The 16575-nt window shown below is 40.2% G+C and overlaps 1 protein-coding gene across 2 annotated transcripts in view; it reads left to right on the forward strand.

Annotated features, from left to right (window-relative positions):
* The window catches only part of dync2h1 (dynein cytoplasmic 2 heavy chain 1), a 145043-nt gene extending 128795 nt beyond the window's left edge, over nt 1–16248 (forward strand). The window contains exons 87-96 of one of the 2 annotated variants that reach the window (XM_078929482.1): nt 25–242; nt 431–535; nt 2806–2922; nt 4920–5027; nt 5222–5323; nt 8881–8970; nt 12094–12203; nt 12294–12375; nt 13662–13778; nt 15897–16248. In XM_078929482.1, coding sequence (XP_078785608.1) covers nt 25–242; nt 431–535; nt 2806–2922; nt 4920–5027; nt 5222–5323; nt 8881–8970; nt 12094–12203; nt 12294–12375; nt 13662–13778; nt 15897–16058 — 1211 coding nt within the window. In that variant the 3' untranslated portion in view covers nt 16059–16248. Of the gene's footprint in view, nt 1–24; nt 243–430; nt 536–2805; nt 2923–4919; nt 5028–5221; nt 5324–8880; nt 8971–12093; nt 12204–12293; nt 12376–12865; nt 12898–13661; nt 13779–15896 lie in introns of those variants that run through there. The other variant, XM_078929483.1, reaches the window with a different exon arrangement.
* The last annotated feature ends 327 nt before the right edge of the window (nt 16249–16575 follow it).

Consider the following 16575-nt stretch of genomic DNA (forward strand, 5'->3'; position numbering starts at 1 on the left):
GTGTGTGTGTGTCTTTCATTCCAGCTGGTAAAACTGTCCAGTGGGACTTTGTCCACGGCCTGTTCGAGAGCGCCATCTACGGCGGTCGCATAGACAACCCAGCGGATCTTCGCATCCTGCGCTCCTACCTCAAACAGTTCTTCTCTGCACAGTTCCTGTCCTCAGTCGGACAGAGGAACAGCAGAGAGGAAGGGAACGTCTTTCCACCTCAGATCGTCCTACCAAGCTCCTGCTCCATTTTGGTTAGTTCTGATTACAAAGTCGTGGATCCATGGAGATGCCACGCAGAAAAAACTTTGGTGCAGCGAAAGTTTTGCTTGTTTTCACTTTGAAACTTCAGCTGAAATATGTTTCTTTCCTTATAAGCATTCAGAAGCTGCCCTCCGGGAACTTTTAGTGGGGACTTGTGTTTGTTTTTGCATCTATCCAGGACTACCGCAGAGTGATAGAGAACCTCCCAGAGGATGACAGACCTGCATTCTTTGGTCTTCCCGCCAACATAGAGCGGTCCTCCCAGAGAATCATCAGCTCCCAGGTGCGCTCTGTATCTCACCGACCAGCTTTCTGTTTGTTTCCATGCAGCTCACACAAATGAGGAGGAAACCTCTCGCAGCGGGGTCATTTCTCATTCACTATGCATTTCAAAGCATCTTTCCATGCAGCATGTAAAGTCTTTTACCAGAGAGTCAAATGATGTTAGGAGTGCTCAACTTTTCTGTGTTTTAATCATGTGATTAAGCTCTGCAGCAAATTATTAAACTAAGAATATTCATTCAGACATGCCTGAGCTTTTTATGACACATTTACATTAACCCTTTGACACATCTGCTGCTTATTGCCTTTGGAGAGTAATACACACAATCAGTGTGACAGGCATCTTATGGACACCTGCGTATCACGTACACACCCTGTGCATGCTGCATTCGGTCAATAAGGAGTCAGGGCTCGCACCCTACTAATGACTAGAGTGAGGACACTATACGACAGCATCAACCGTACGCCGTAAGCACGTGCAACTTCTAATAGCTGAATGGGTCCTTCATGATATACTTACAACACACATGACAATGGGACATTCCTTTGTCTTGACGTCCCTTGAGATGACTGTACTGGCCTCAAGAAGACTGCAAAATACAACTGTGTTCCCAAGATGCACCTGCTCCTCTCCACGAGCTTTCATGGGCTCGGACAACACTAAAACCCATAGCACCCATACAGGTCGACGGTCCCATATGGGTGCATGTAAAGCTTTTATATAATTCTTTTGTCATAAATTAAACAATATAGTAATAGACAATCAATACCAGGACACTTCAGCAGCTGATTGTATGTTGGTGTTGTCTGCAGGTATTCATTGACAAATATCTTGATCAAAAATAGTCCCCATTTGTTTTGGCACCTCTTAAAGTGTTTGGTGGTGTGTGTGTGTGTGTGTGTGTGGGGGGGGGGGGGGGGGGGGGGGGCTGCACTGCTTGTTTCTGTTGGGAATTTAAGGGTTTGATTGTTTTTTCTGTGAGTTATTTAACACTTTTGGCTTTGAGGGAACCGCGATAGTGTCACCCACTATGTGCTTTTTCCAAAGGTGACTATTTGTATGCACCTTGTTTGAAGGTGGACAGGTGGATCTCATCTAGTATGTGTATATGTAGAATTTTTAACATCCAACAAAAAGTTATAATAATTATGTCATTGTTGTAATGGGATTTCAAACATCTTTTTATGCTAGAAAGAAAGCTAAATTTGTAGAGAGAAGAGAGTGGAAAGTTTTGGGTTTTTTTTCTCTTCTGTCGTGTCTGATTCCTCTCTACAAACTTGAAGGCTCATGACGGTCTGCATGCTGCGCTTGTGCAAAATTCCTTCACTACTGTCACTGTGATCTGCTGATGACAGGAACAACAAACCCCCTTCCTTTGTTGCTGAGACTGCCACTTATGCAAATCTGGGTTTGTCTCTGGTCCCCCCTCCATCCGTCCTCCACATGTGTGATTATCTGCTGTCACCCGTCACTACCATTTTCATGCTCCCTCCCTCCCAATATTTTCCAACAGACCGCTGTCCCCTTTTTTTCAAGTTGATTGTGTAGCTGTCCATACACACTCTCTTGCTGATACCACTCATAATCAACGTGAAAGTGAATGATCTGGTTTTGGTAAAAATATCTGACGCCATCTTGTTTACAGACATTGGCTAGGACAACGGTGTGAGCACAGCTCTTTTGCCTGGATTTAATATTAAGGGAACACAGGAGGGATGGTTCAACACGACTCGGTTATTTTTCTGAAATTGTTGACCTATGGATGACCTATTGGGGGCCATTATTTGACAAGGCCATCCCTACATCATACATGCATGTAACTTACATTGGCCTTACTTACCACATGCACAACAATGTTACATTCCATTTTCATGAAGACCCTTGAGGTAGCCGTTCGAACCTCATGGGAGCTGCTGGACACAGGGTCTTCCCACACACTCTTCGTCCCTCTTTGACCCTCAAGGTGCCCGGACAACCCTAAAACTAGGAGAACCTGCACGGGGGTTGTGACTAAGGCTCAAACCTAATCCTACTGGGAACTTCCGTTATGGTTTTGTTTTTAATACCTTGAGTCAGAGTGACGGTTTGTTAAATCTTGCTGTTTACTTTTGAGGTTAGTTTTGTTTTAAATATGCTGAGTGCTTTTTTGATGTGCCTTAATGATGTCTTCTTTCTTGCCATTGTGCATAAAACACACAAGGTCAGCTTAATGAAGTAATCCATTTGTTTTTGTGTTATGTTTTCTGTTGGTCTCCTTATCGTACAAACAGGTGATTTCTCAGCTCCGAATCGTCAGCCGTTTGGTGGCGACAGGTTCAAAGTTTGACAGGGAGCTCTGGTCCAGTAGTCTTTCACCCATCCTTAACTTATGGAAGAAACTCAACCAGGTCAGTCCTTTGCTTGTTTAATTTTTTCTATTTCATTTTCTTTTTCAATTTTTCTGAAAAAAGATGTAGACCCTTTACATCAAACTTTCAATCAGACTTTATTCCTTATAGCAAGTGTGGTTCTGTTTTGAAAAAGCTGTACTTGGAATTGAATTGGATTGACACTTACAGATAGCACAAAGCCTCAGGATTCCAACAGTATGAACTATTTTAAGACAACAATGGTTTCAGCCATTTTGCATTGTCTATGCATTAGAGAGTAGCCCAGGGATAATTGGAAATTAGTAGTCAGCAGCCGTCACATGCAGTGTAACAGCCTCTGGCATACCCACTCAGACAGTTCTGCTCTGCACAGTTGCTTAGAGACCGTCTCTTTTCTTTTTTTAGAAAATCAAACGGACATGTACCTCCAAATTCAATAATTTAACCTCCATTATTCCGTTTTTTTGCCTAGCTTCTTTTATGTCGTCTCATGTTGTAAGGCACACATGCATACTGCTTACTGAGCAATTTTGCTCCCTCTGCCTCTCAGCCTCTTTTTTTCTCCCATGCTGGTTCTTTAAAGGCAGAGCTGTCTGAAAGCTAAATGAAAGCTGTATCACCTGCTAACTTCCTTTAAACGACAATCTGCCACTTCCTGCTTTCACTTTCCCTGTTTTCTCAGTCCGACTTATTTAAAAGGTAGGATTTTTTTAATCAACTTTTTGCATAGATATGTGGGTTAAAAAAAAAAAAAAATTATGGAAAAGTGAGAGCTACACGACAGAGCTCTGCTGAAGATCCCCGTCTTTTCAGGAGTGGTGTGTGTTTGACAAAAAGTTTGCAAGCTGTAAATGTGAGGTGTGTCTCAAACGATGCCGCTTGGCCAATTCTACAAACAGCTCATCAAAGATGACAGACAGCTGCACAGTTCAGTCAACTCTTTATGCCATACAGGAATGTTTGCTGTCAGATTAAGGTCTGTAGGAAAAAAGATGAACTAAATGATTTGATAACAGACAATAAAGTCCACATTATTAAAAATATGACTCCCATCTCCACTGATACGCGAATAAAAGTTGTTATATTATTATTATTATTATTATTATTATTATTATAATGGTGGACACATAATGAAAATTTAGCTTGAAATTGCTTTTCTTAGTATTTCCTTATTCAAATTGTTGTGAATTGAGAGCAGATGAAAAAATGCTGTTTAAAAACGTCCTATTTGTGACCTACTTGTAGACAAATTGATCCATGTACGTGTCGGTTTTTCTCATCTGAGCTGGGCTCTGACTGACTGTACGGCTGGATAGCTCCACTATTACTCACCATTCTTGTTGCACCGCTAATGTTAGGTTGTAAGCTAGCGGGAGAGAGTGTAAAAAAGTCCTTTTAGCTCTCAGTAATGTAGAGGGGGTGAAGGGTTGCTCTAAGGTAAATTTCTAATGAACTCCTGCTGCTCTGCAGAAACTATGTCCAAAAGAAAAACACAGTTATTTGGGTTTTGGCTAAAAACTGCATAATCACAATTAAAAGACCACTGGGAATGGTTTGAAAATAGAACACAAGATGATCGGAGTGGGACTTTAAATGGTAAAGCTTTAACTTTAAAGTGACTAAATTCTTCAGAATCCTTCTTTGTGGCAGAAGAAACAATGGCAATCCCAACAACAATAAGCACTGCTACAATTAGCACTTACAATTACTTATAGCTGCAGGCTGAATCAAATGGTTTGTAGGTAAAAAACCAAACAGAGAAAAAGAGGAGAAAAAAACTAAAAATTTGGAAACTAAAAATGCTGGCTGGCAATCAACAGAAAGAGGTCAAATTCTGTGGTGTTCCATCTTATTACCATCTTACAATCTTTTTTCTCTTGCAACCCATTTTTTAAACTTTGCCCCTTTTTTTCCATCTGTGTAAATAAAGTGGAAAAAAGAAAATCTGTCCTCAAATTCTTTTATTGTGTCTCAGTGAAGTTACACGCTGACCCTTTCCATATTTCCTCTTAAAGGGATCAAGTCTGATTCATCAGAAAGTGGATCCACCTGTAGAAGGTCAAAGGTCTCCAATCTTGTCTTTCATTGTTCTGGAGCAGTTCAATGCCATTCGCATGATCCAGGTGTGTATCCGCCTAAGTCAATCTTAACTTTTTGTTTTGTTTTTACTTTTAAAATATTCAATTAACACCATTAAAAATTAGTATAGCTTTCACTTTTTTTGTAAAACAAAAAAAGATAAGCAACTTAAGGTCAAAATGTCCCAACCTATTTACATGTACTCCTGCTTGGAGAGTAACTTTAACTTCTTTGACAGAGTATTCATCAATCTTTGGCTGCTCTGAGCAAAGTCATCAGAGGAACCCAGCTGCTGACCCCAGAGGTGCAGAAGCTGGCCACTGCCCTGCTGAACCAAGAGGTAAAAACTGAACAACTGCAGAAATTAAATGAAATTCAAATGAATGCAAACAGCAAGGATTCCTGTTTACATCAAGGTTAACTACAAAGAAACAGTATTTATTTCTTTTGTGTTGTACTTTTTTTCACAAAAGTATTGTCATATGTAGGTTTAAAATAAAAAGTACAAACATGTCATTCATACAAAAAAATGTGGAAAATGTAAAGTTCTGAGCTCCAACAGTGACAGCTTTATAAACTTTTTTGGACCTTTGCTTTATGTTTTTTTCACAGATTTTCATTTCAGTTTGTTTTAGTCAACAGAAAACACAGCATATCTGCCGTTTTTGGAGAGGGACTCTTATTCTACTGTGAACCTAAGGCCACAGGAGAAGATACACATGCCATATAGAACTTACTAGTAGATATTTTGCAAACACATCTGGATATTTTCCCCTTGAGCCAATTAAAGAAAACTGAAAAATAATGAGGTAAAAAAGTAACAAACTTTTAGCTTTCACTGCTTCCATGTGTTAGTCCCCTGGGATATGAAGCCTTGAGCAAAATTTCTTCTTCGCTGTGTTTGTCTCTTTTCTTTTTTATATTAATTAGCAGGTGTTAGACCTCATACTGTTTTTTGCAAAGCAACCTTTTTACTTTGCAAATGTTCATTTGCTGTATTTTCTCTGAATTTCTTCGTTTTGATGTCTAGCCAACATACTATACTAATAACCCTGTGGCTACAAGTCATTGCAGTTGCTTACCTATTGCCTTAGTCACAACTGCCCTTACGGGTGGATACGGGGGAAAAATAGGCAAACCTGTATGCATACAGTTGCAGTTTAAGCTTTACCTTTTCATATCCTAAAAGATAGAACATGTGGGTTTCAAACTATTGATTTTCTTTAAAAAAAAACAACAATTTAGTCAAAAATCAGTGGAGATGGGAGTCACATTTTTAATAATGTTCACTTTATTGTCTGTTATCAAATCATTTAGTTCATCTTTTTTCCTACAGACCTTAATCTGACAGCAAACATTCCTGTATGGCATAAAGAGTTGACTGAACTGTGCAGCTGTCTGTCATCTTTGATGAGCTGTTTGTAGAATTGGCCAAGCGGCATCGTTTGAGACACACCTCACATTTACAGCTTGCAAACTTTCTGTCAAACACACACCACTCCTGAAAAGACGGGGATCTTCAGCAGAACAAAAAGCAGTTTCAATGATTTAAACTAATTTAATTTTCTTTGTCCTTGTTGCCCAAAATGAAAAGATGATTTCTGTCGATATTGAATTACTGTTGTTATTTTGAAGCAACACTGCCATAAATAATACTGGATTTGTTTCATTTTGAAGTACTATGTGCTTCCCTTTAACAAACGGCTTTTTATTAATATAACAAAATTAAAATTTCTGCCAATAGTTTTCCTCTGCATCTAAATCTTGAAAAAACATTTTAGTGTTATCAGTTTAAATCTCCTATTTTAGATCCCATTCCTGTTTGATCCAGAAGGAAAAAAAATAAGGATGAGCTGCAAAGATGAGTTATGTATGTGGAAGATGGACCGTCTGTGGTTGTAATAATGTAAAAGTATATGGCAGGCGCAGCCATGAAGAGATTGGCTCCACCACTCCTCTTCTCAGCTTTGCAGTAAAACATAATTAGATGCTTGGAAGCTGCCCAAGCCACCCATCGAAGGAGAGTGGTAAGCAGTGCAGCAAAGCAGAATAGCAGCACGGCCCTCCGTCAGTGTAGAGATCATTAGTATGAAGACATCATGAGTGATGCTGAGGCCAGCGATGCACCAGGAAGTTCTTCAACTCCAGCTACAGAGTCATTACAACATCAATATTTTTGTTTTAAGGCAAACATTTACCTTGAAATATTTGCTGAATAAACACAACATAAACATTGTACACCACTTTACATTTACACAGCAAAAGCAGGTAGGCTAAAAATGAAAAAAAAGAACACTAATCTTAAGAAGAAGAACACTAGAAAGTAGCAAAATGATCTGTCCATGCATTTTTACATAACAAGAAATCTTACATGGAGGACTCAAAATCTCGACACAAGGATCTCCACACAAGCATTCAAAAGGGAAAAACAAGATAAAAAAGCAACTGTTGGATAAAATTACTTCAAACTGAATGTTATACATCCCGATAAATAATTTTTTGCTAGTTCTGAGCAGATGGTTTGTATTTTTGGAGTTTTTACGAACCTAATTGTTGTTTATTTTGATTACAGTGACAAAAGCTAGTTAGATAAATAAAGAATGATTTTAGAACAGAGCAAATTGAGAACATTCGTAATAAATCCTCATATAATCTAAAAGCAGTAGCCCTTATTGTTAAAACATAAATCAGCATTTTTGTTTCCAAAGTAATTGTAAGACTGTCTGAGAGATTTAATGTGGCTTCTCCATGTTATGATGTAATTCTTTTTAAAAAAATGCATTTCGATGTCTTATGAACATCTCTTAAATCAGGAAATCTAAGTTGTTGTTTTTTTTTTTGTCTTAAATTAAGTATTTCTATGATCATTTTAATACTAATTTTTTTATTTATAGATCTTAGCACTTAATGAGACACAAAACTCAATTGTGTTGATTCTGAGAAAAGCTTGATAAGGTTTAGAGCAAAGAGAAGTTGAAACAACTTCATACCTGGTAAAATACCTTGAACATCCAAATATATGGTTTTAAATCTTTGCAAGTGTCAAATAGTTTGCAGTACTTGGTGTTTTTGGGTTGGAAGCTCATTGATTTTAATCAAAATGTAAACACTGACCTATAAGTGAAATACTTCCTGTGTGTTTGTGCCTGGCAGCACAGACAGTGTTGTAACTTAACCCTGCATGTTTGTCTCTGGAGTGTAAAAGCTCACAAGCACACAGCGGGGGGGCCGAAGGAATGATTGACCTACCGCAGAGACGCTTACAAAGTATTTCAATTATGACTAGTGAGCCTGGTTCTATCAAACCCTCATTCAGCCCGCTGCAACTCTGTCTGTATGTGTGCCAGCGCGAAATCCCATTATCTTTGTTTTCTATTGTCTTCATTGACTTAAATAGCTTATTTGTATTCCATCGTTTGTAATGTTCCATTGATGGGACCTTTCATTTCTGCACCCTCACCTCAAGATTTAGCTTTTTGTTCTTCTCCTTATGAAGCAGAGCTTTGGAACATTTACCCTTTGCAAGACTTTTTTTTACGTTATTTTTTTATAAATGAAGTCTTTGCATTAGCATTTAACCACAAATGCTCTGAGGATCTAGTGGCCCATACTGTCCCCTGTTTTATAAATACCAATATGCATCTTTATTTACAGCAGTGCAGTGACTCCTAGGATGTATTGAGCCGTGCATAAATGCTTCAAGTAGTAAGATGTGCTTCTGCAGAGCAGTTGCCACTCTCTAGGCAACAGATTTGTCCCCTAAATAGAAGTGTGAATAACTTCTTCAAACAAACAGCAACTCAACTGGAGCAGACCATTTCTCACTATTAAAGGAAATCTAAAGCTTGTTTTTCTTTTCTTTTTGTTTTTGAAATGACTTCTTCTTCTCTCCTTTAGTGTCCCATAACATGGCAGAATAAATGGGAAGGACCTGAAGAGCCGATGCAATACCTCAGAGCTGTAGTAACTCGGGCTCTCGCCATGCAGGTAAAGCAGTGAAATGACATTTTTCTCTACTTGGATTCTTTTGCTGTTTCTGCACGATAACAGGAACAATGTCAAACATAAAAATGAACACAGCGTCTTCAGCTGAAAACACAGAATTTGGTTTAAAAAAGTTCAAGATTTTTGTTCTTTTCCGAAAGCATTACTTGAATTTGAGTCTGGCTCTAAAACTTAAATCTAGCGGGGGTCCTGTGGTAGTGTATTCTGTGAACTGGAGTAGGGGGCACAGATGTGGACATGTCCCCAAAATATCATTTCCCCACTTCAGTACAAAACCAGATTTCTACATTGCATCATTTTCTCTTTCTTGTCACATTAGTGTGTGTGTGTGTGTGTGTGTGTGTGTGTGTGTGTGTGTGTGTGTGTGTGTGTAGGAAGGGGGAGGGGTTGTCTGCATTGTCTAATGTCTTAAAGGTGCTATAGAAATAAAGTTTGATTTGATTTGAATCAAGAATGACAACAAATTACTCCAACCCCCTTTTTGTGTTTTTTTTGGGGAGCCTTAATACACCACTATACATTTTACATTCTTCCTTGGTCCACAATAAACATGTTATGTTTATAGAAAGAATGCTAATGTGAAAAACGGAACACAATATTCAGCAATTAGCAAATAATTGGCTTATTATTACTTTTGCGAATATTCATAGCGCTTTCCACACTTTCAGGCTAATTACTTATTAACTTATTGGGCATTTTTTGCGAGGTCTGGCAGATTTGGGATGACGTTTGAGCTGGAAACTATGTCTGGCAACACTGGCTGTTAGCCTCAGGGGGTAATAATAAAGCGCATAGTCACCCCTGGTGCTGCTTGAACTGAAAACTGACACCTGAGTCTCACCGTTTTTACAAACAAGCATCAAAAGATTCCCACTAAACCCTTTCACATTATCGTCTGTTCTGGAGGGTTATCATTACTGAAGATTATTATGGGATTCTACTGTCATCCTAAAGATCAAAAGACTCTCCAGGTATCTTAACATGAGGTGGAATAATTTATTTCTTTTCAAGTATCTTCTGAAATGTCAAAGAATTCCTGAGTTGAGAGGGCTTCAAAGGCTTTTAGGGTGATCAGGTAATGCACTTGTTTTATGAGGCTGGGCATTATTATGATGTTTCCATCTATATTATGTGAAAGTCAAGTGTTCGCAAGATTTGAGTCAAAGTTATGTGGCACAAAGAGATGGAGGTGGGTTGCGGTGGAAACGACTGTCTTTCTCACTCAACTGTGTCTGACTGCACGCCTACCTCAGAGTGCCTCGGCAGACTACAAATGCACGCGGACACTCAGAGATTCACAAATAATTTATGTCTGTGTGCATGTTGGTGTGGAGGCATTTTAATATCCATGTGGAAGAGCGAGCGCTGCCTTTGCCGTCTCTGTCTGTGTGCTGGCCTCGCTGCCCGCCCATCTGTCTGCATGTGCGACGGCCTGACAGCTCTCACTTTTTCTTTCTGCTAACCTTCCTGTCTACCTGCACCCCATCTGTTTCCAGGTCTGCTCTGCTTATACCTGTCTCTTTCTGCCCATCAGAAATGACTGATAACTGGGTTAACAGCCTGTTATATCCCATCAGCCAATCAGTCTAATAAAGGTGGAACCATCCAGACATCCGGAGCTGTTGTTGCTGATCTGTTGAACTGACAAGAGACTGCAGAGTTTGAATGAGAGCTGATGGGAGCAGAAGACCTTTTTATCTGCCTTTTATTTAGAGTATAATGGATTTACTGGTGTGCATAAATGACAGATTTTTTACTTAATGACAGACTAGCAGATCGATAGAATATAATGTATAAAACAAACTGGATGTTTTTTTACCTTCATAGTGGCTCCTGTAGGCATCAACTGTGAAATCATTGCAGGCTTTTTTCTGTTTGGAAAGTCTTCTGTAAATGACTTCTGCAGCACTGACAAAAATGAATTCTAAGAGTAGAGCAGACAAATTAAAAGTCCGGTAAGCTGATTTAGCTGTGCTGACTGTAAAAAAACTGGGCGGATTTGGTGCATTTACTGAACATGACAAGAGGAGTTAAAGAAAAATTACCTTCTGGTTGTTTTTAGACTAAAACACTTCCTGGTGTTTCCTTCTTCAGATGTTAGCAAACTTCAGGACAGACATTCAGTTTGAAGGTTAACTTATTGGAAACTGTAATCCCAGTTTCTGTGTCCATGATCCGAAACTCGGATGGAAATCTGCATGATTAGTTATTAATTTGTGTGTGTGTGTATGTTTGTGTGTGTATGTGTATGTCTGCACACACGTGCATCTTTCAATGTAGATGTGTTTGCTTATTTGTTTTGTATGAGTATGTGCGACTGTGTGTGCGTTTATTTGGGTGTGTACAAGTGTGTTTTCATGTGTGTGTTTAAATTGTTTGTGTGTGCGTGTTTACATTGTGTGTGTGCATGTGTGTGTGTTTACATCATTTGTGTGTGCGCATGCATGTGTGTGTGTTTATCTCTGTGCTTATGTGCACACACGTGCATCTTTGCATATGTCTTCAAGTGTGTTTCCATGTGTATTCTTACGTGTTTGTGTGTGTGTACATGCACACATGGGCGTCTGTGCATGTTTGTGTGCATGCTAGTTTGTGTATCAAGGGTTTGTATGAGAGTGTTTGTGTTCATCCATGTGTATGTCCTTGTATGCACATGTGTACATGTATGCTTCCATGCTTGTTTGTGTGTGTATGTTTGTGTGTGTGTGCTTGTTCTTTGTTCTCATTAGCATGTAATTGAGGTTTCGGTGTTATCAGCGTGTTGATGTGGTGAAAGGCGAGAAGTGATTGAAAAACCTCTTAACCGAAGACTTTTAGCACACAGAAACGTCAGTAACACACATCCATGTTTGTTCTGATCGTTTATTAACTGCACAGAATAGAAACTGTGATTATTAAAGAGAAATGCTGAGATCACACTTTTTTTTCTTCTTTTGCTTATTACACCGTCTGAAAGTCAGCGAAACCTTTTTCCCTGACTCCTGCCTGAAACTGATTTCATGCTTGAATTAAATGTTGTCTTGGAGTGTTTACTTGTAATTTTCCAAGAGGACGGTTCATTAATCTGTGTGTGTGTTTCTTGGTATGGTTCTGTTTTGTGAACAGAGTTGGGTGGAACGTGCGAGCAGACAAGCTCTTCTTTCCAACATCCTTGATCTGTCAGAGCTCTTCCATCCAGACACCTTCCTCAATGCTCTGAGACAGGAAACAGCCAGGTAACCCCAGAGGCACTCCGCCTTATGAAAGCTGGACAGCGCTGGCCATGAAAACCTAAATAATGTCTTCTTCTTTTTTTTTTTTTTTAGATCTTTGGGTTGCTCAATGGATAGCCTGGTATTTGTGTCATCTTGGAAGAGTCCGCTAGCCCAGGCCAAGCTGCAAATACAGGTACCATCCAAAGGAACAGATTTTAATGCAGGTCATGCCTGCAAACAGCAAACACTCACATCCAGCTGCTGTCAACAAAGCGCTCCACACTGGAGGGATAATTGTAAAGTAATTGAGTGAAAGACAACAAGAGCAGATTACAGATAAGAAGCGCAGAGCCAGCTGCAAATATCTAAATGTCTGGATTTCTTTAGATTTGTTTAGAATAAGCCTGAATCTGAATTCTTCCCCTACCCCTCCATTTGTAGGGGTATTTGGGGGGGGGTAGGGCCGTCCAAAATAGATTTTTGAAGGGAAACCTAAGTGGCAGTGGGCTCTGTGTCCCTCCGCTGCAAGGTTGTTCCACATCACGCCGGGGGAGAAACACGTTTTTTTTCCCACGAGTGTGATCTGATGCACAGACGTTTACATGTAGATTCAAGCAATGACTTTTTGTTTCACCATGACCTCTTTAAAGTTCTGAAACCGATGTCATTCTGTATTTTCCAAGCGTTGACAGCTACGCGCTAACGTGGATGACTGGTGAGTATTGATGACATCATCAAGTGAAAGTAACGTCCTGCTTCGTAAGAAACTATTTTTCCATAAGTTTGGAGGTCTAAATGTAGGGGTCGCGGGAGAATTGGGATTCGGCCGAAGAGAAATGTTCCAAACATGATCAAAAACACTTTCATTCAGGCTAGTGTTGAGGGATTTTCCACAGGTAATAAAGTCCACATGTCTGGCATAAAATCAAACATTTATGGACAAAATGACCAGTTTAGGCCAGCAAAAGCAAGTGGGAGATAAATCTGTGTTTGTGCACGTGTGTGTGCATGTGTGTGCGTGGGTGTGTGTGTGTAAAACATATCTCACAGAGCTCATCGCCTTCCAACAATTATCCGTTCTTTTTTCTTTTGCCAGCGCTGGGTAAAGGCATGACAGCAGTTTTCTGACTTTAAAAAGGTCACGCTAAATCAAAAAGTCCTTACTTACATTTAAATGTAAACTTCTGTGCTTCCACACCCAACCACGTGAAGGAGTGCATTTCTCCTCCAGCGCGATGTGGATTACCCTCGGGACGTAAGGACACAGAGCCCTCTGCCGCTTAGGTTTCACCTTCAAAAAACTGTTTTGGACAGCAACAGAAGCTCGAGGGGCAGGGGAAGAATTCGGATTCAGCGTTAGAAACCTCACCGCGCTCTGTCTCTAATGTCTTTTCTTTGTCCTCTGGTGTTTTTTTTCCTTTTTTGGACTTTTTAAGTCATTTTTTACTTTTTTATTTGACACCCTCTGGCGGGTTTCAGGTTGGAGGTCTACAATTGGAGGGGTGTCGTTTTGATGGCGTTCATCTAAGCGAGAACCAACACCATTCTCCCAGTGTGTCGGCAGTTCCAACGTGCTACATGGCCTGGGTTCTGCAGGTACCCTTCTGTTTTAGTGCTGTCCTCATAGAAAACTAGAAAAAGTCAGTTTTTTTTTTTTTTTATAAAATAAAATAATAAAATACTTCGATAGATGATATATTTGTTTTATTTGGGCAATTTAAACCTTTGAGGTTTACAAAATCTGGTTTAGGAAATGCCCTTTTTTTTATTTTTTTGTTGATTTATTTGAAGACAATGGCTTATTCCCTACATCCATCCATTTTCTGAACCCGTTTTGTCTCTGGCGGGGTCACGGGGCAGCCTTCGCCTAACCCAGACACTGTTAGGCGAAGGCTGGGTACACCTTAGACAGGCCGCCAGTCTGTCGCAGGGCCACAATCACACACCCATGCACACACACATTCACACCTATAGGGACTTGTATCTTATGAGTTATAAAACAATGACTGCTCAGATGGATTCATACCTGGTGTTTTAAGCTCTGTGGGCCACAGATACTGCGACCATGTTATTTAGAGAATTTAAAACAGTCTGGAGAAAAGTTGCGAATGCATTTCTCTCCTTCTCCAACCCATTTTAGTGGAGTCCACAGGCGTGACAGGCAGAAGGTTTCAACATTAGCATCACTTGGCAGATGGCGCTCAGGGGCCTGCCTTGTTTAAATGCCAGACGTGTTGTATATCACATGCATCCCAGCGCAGGTTAAACTTTTGATGGACCGGCTCTTTCTTCTGTCAGTCACCATCCGTCTGGTCAGCCTGCGTCCCACCTGAAAGGAAAGGCCTGCAGCGTTTGAGTGTGGCCTCCTGCGGTGTCAGAGACCAAGTCACTCAAACATCTGTCACAACAACTGGCTGCTTGTCATTTAGTGTCATCTTCCTGACAACCGCAAACCTGTTACCCTGGGATGTTTCTCGGTCAAAAGTAGAACTAGTCGGTGTTTGTCCCCATTTCTCATTTCTTATTTGTTTGCATATTTGACACAAGGAAATGGTTCAGACCATTAAATACACGAAAATATTAGGCACATAAAATAAACACAAAATGCAGCTTTTTAAAAAAAAAAAAAAAGGTTTGTTATTAAGAAGACTATTTCCACAGCATGTTGGATGAAGTTCAGGACGCTGTCTTCACTAAAGTCCTTATTTTGTTATTCTATGTCCATTCAGAGACTTGCTTTTGTTTTGGATCAGTGTTCTTCAGCTCAAAGTGTTCTCCTTTTGCAGTGATTTAGTGGACTGCTTCTTTAATATCAAAAGCAGGATTGGAATTATTTACAACTCAACATAAATCAGGAAACAGACATGGATGAAGCTAACTTCTGCTCTGAGAGACCATCAGACTGGATCCATGTATTTGCCTAAACTGTGTGCTTTTTGCACAGCAGTGGGTCTGACCCTAAACTCTGCCATGCCATTGCTGCTCTGTCAGGGTTATTTTGGTCGACTGGTAACTCCCGGGAAGATTCACTACCAATCCATGTTTCTCCATTTAAGGATAGCTGCTCCCCTTGAGGTTCTTTGGACTTTCATGGCTTTAGACATGGCTCCCAAACCTTTTCCAGACTGACACATCTCAATGACTTTCTTGCTTATGAATTTCTTGAGATGTCGGAAGGATCGTGATCTTTTTCGAGGATTCTTTGGTTTGCTCTACTTTGTCAGGCAGGTCCTATCAAAGGGATTTTTCTTTTTCTTTGTGTGGTAGTAACCAGGGCTGGTCTGGTTGAAGAAACAACTCATTTTTCCAAAGATGAGCTCAATCCCAGTTTCCATTTACAATAAACAACATCATCAAAAAACTGCATTCTTTGTTCACTTGTGTCATTTTTGTCTAATGGTTGTTTGATGGGAAACTTTTAGAAGAATCGCTTTTTCACATCACTATAGTTCCTAACTTCAGCCGTCTGTCTTTAGACTGTGAATCACTTAAAGTTGACACTTCTGGAGAAGTGCAGGAATCTTTTCCTCCCAGAATTCCCTTCACTCTGCAGAGCTGTGGTTACTTCTGTACGCCACAGACTCCTATTGTAACAGAGCCGTCAAACCTCTGCCGCCTCCTCTGAATGTCTGCTTCCACGCTAAGAATGAAAGTCTGGGCTGAACAATCACAGATCTCCATCTGTGTTCTAACTCCACGTTCCTCCCGTTCTAGAACGCCGCTGCAGACCATCCTGCTTCAGAGGAAAAGATCTGGCTGCCGCTGTACACCAGCTCAGAGAGAGTGAAGGTGGTCACACACATCCCTCTGCCTTGTGGAGCAAACGCCAGCCACTGGATTCAGACCGGAGCTGCTCTTTTTCTCAAACAGCAGTGAACAGAACCGACTTTATAAGGACTCATGTTTTGGTGTCGGGTCACATTTGGTGTAAAGCTGCAAACCTCAGCATTTTTTGTAGATGTATTCTGTTACTGAAGTGCTTTTTTTTCAAGCGTATTTATTACTTTATTTTCCTAAGAATTCTGTCAGCAGTAAGTGTTTAGTAAAGTACGACTTATTTAATGTATCTTCACTTTGTGTTGTTTTGTCCTCGCGGAATCAGTTTACCAAAAAAGTGTTTGCATCGCCGTTGGTGTGATCTTCCCTCAGTGTGCAGAATTTTTAATCTAGTGGAAAAACAACCAAAAACACGCACACAGACACACACACACATACGGACATGTTGGTCCCTGACTGCTGTGTGATTGGCTCTGAGTCGAGGCTGAATGGAGTCAGTGAAGCTGTGATGGATGGCCACAGAGCGCCAAAGAGGAGGGAGGGGGGGGATTTTTTGAAGAAAAGGTGTTGAAGAAAAGGTTCCGATTAAATGAAGCCTTCTTTATTCCTCTCTTAG

Source organism: Oryzias latipes, chromosome 13 (genome assembly GCF_053564925.1).
Source record: "Oryzias latipes strain Hd-rR chromosome 13, Olatipes_Hd-rR_3.1".
Taxonomy (NCBI): domain Eukaryota; kingdom Metazoa; phylum Chordata; class Actinopteri; order Beloniformes; family Adrianichthyidae; genus Oryzias; species Oryzias latipes.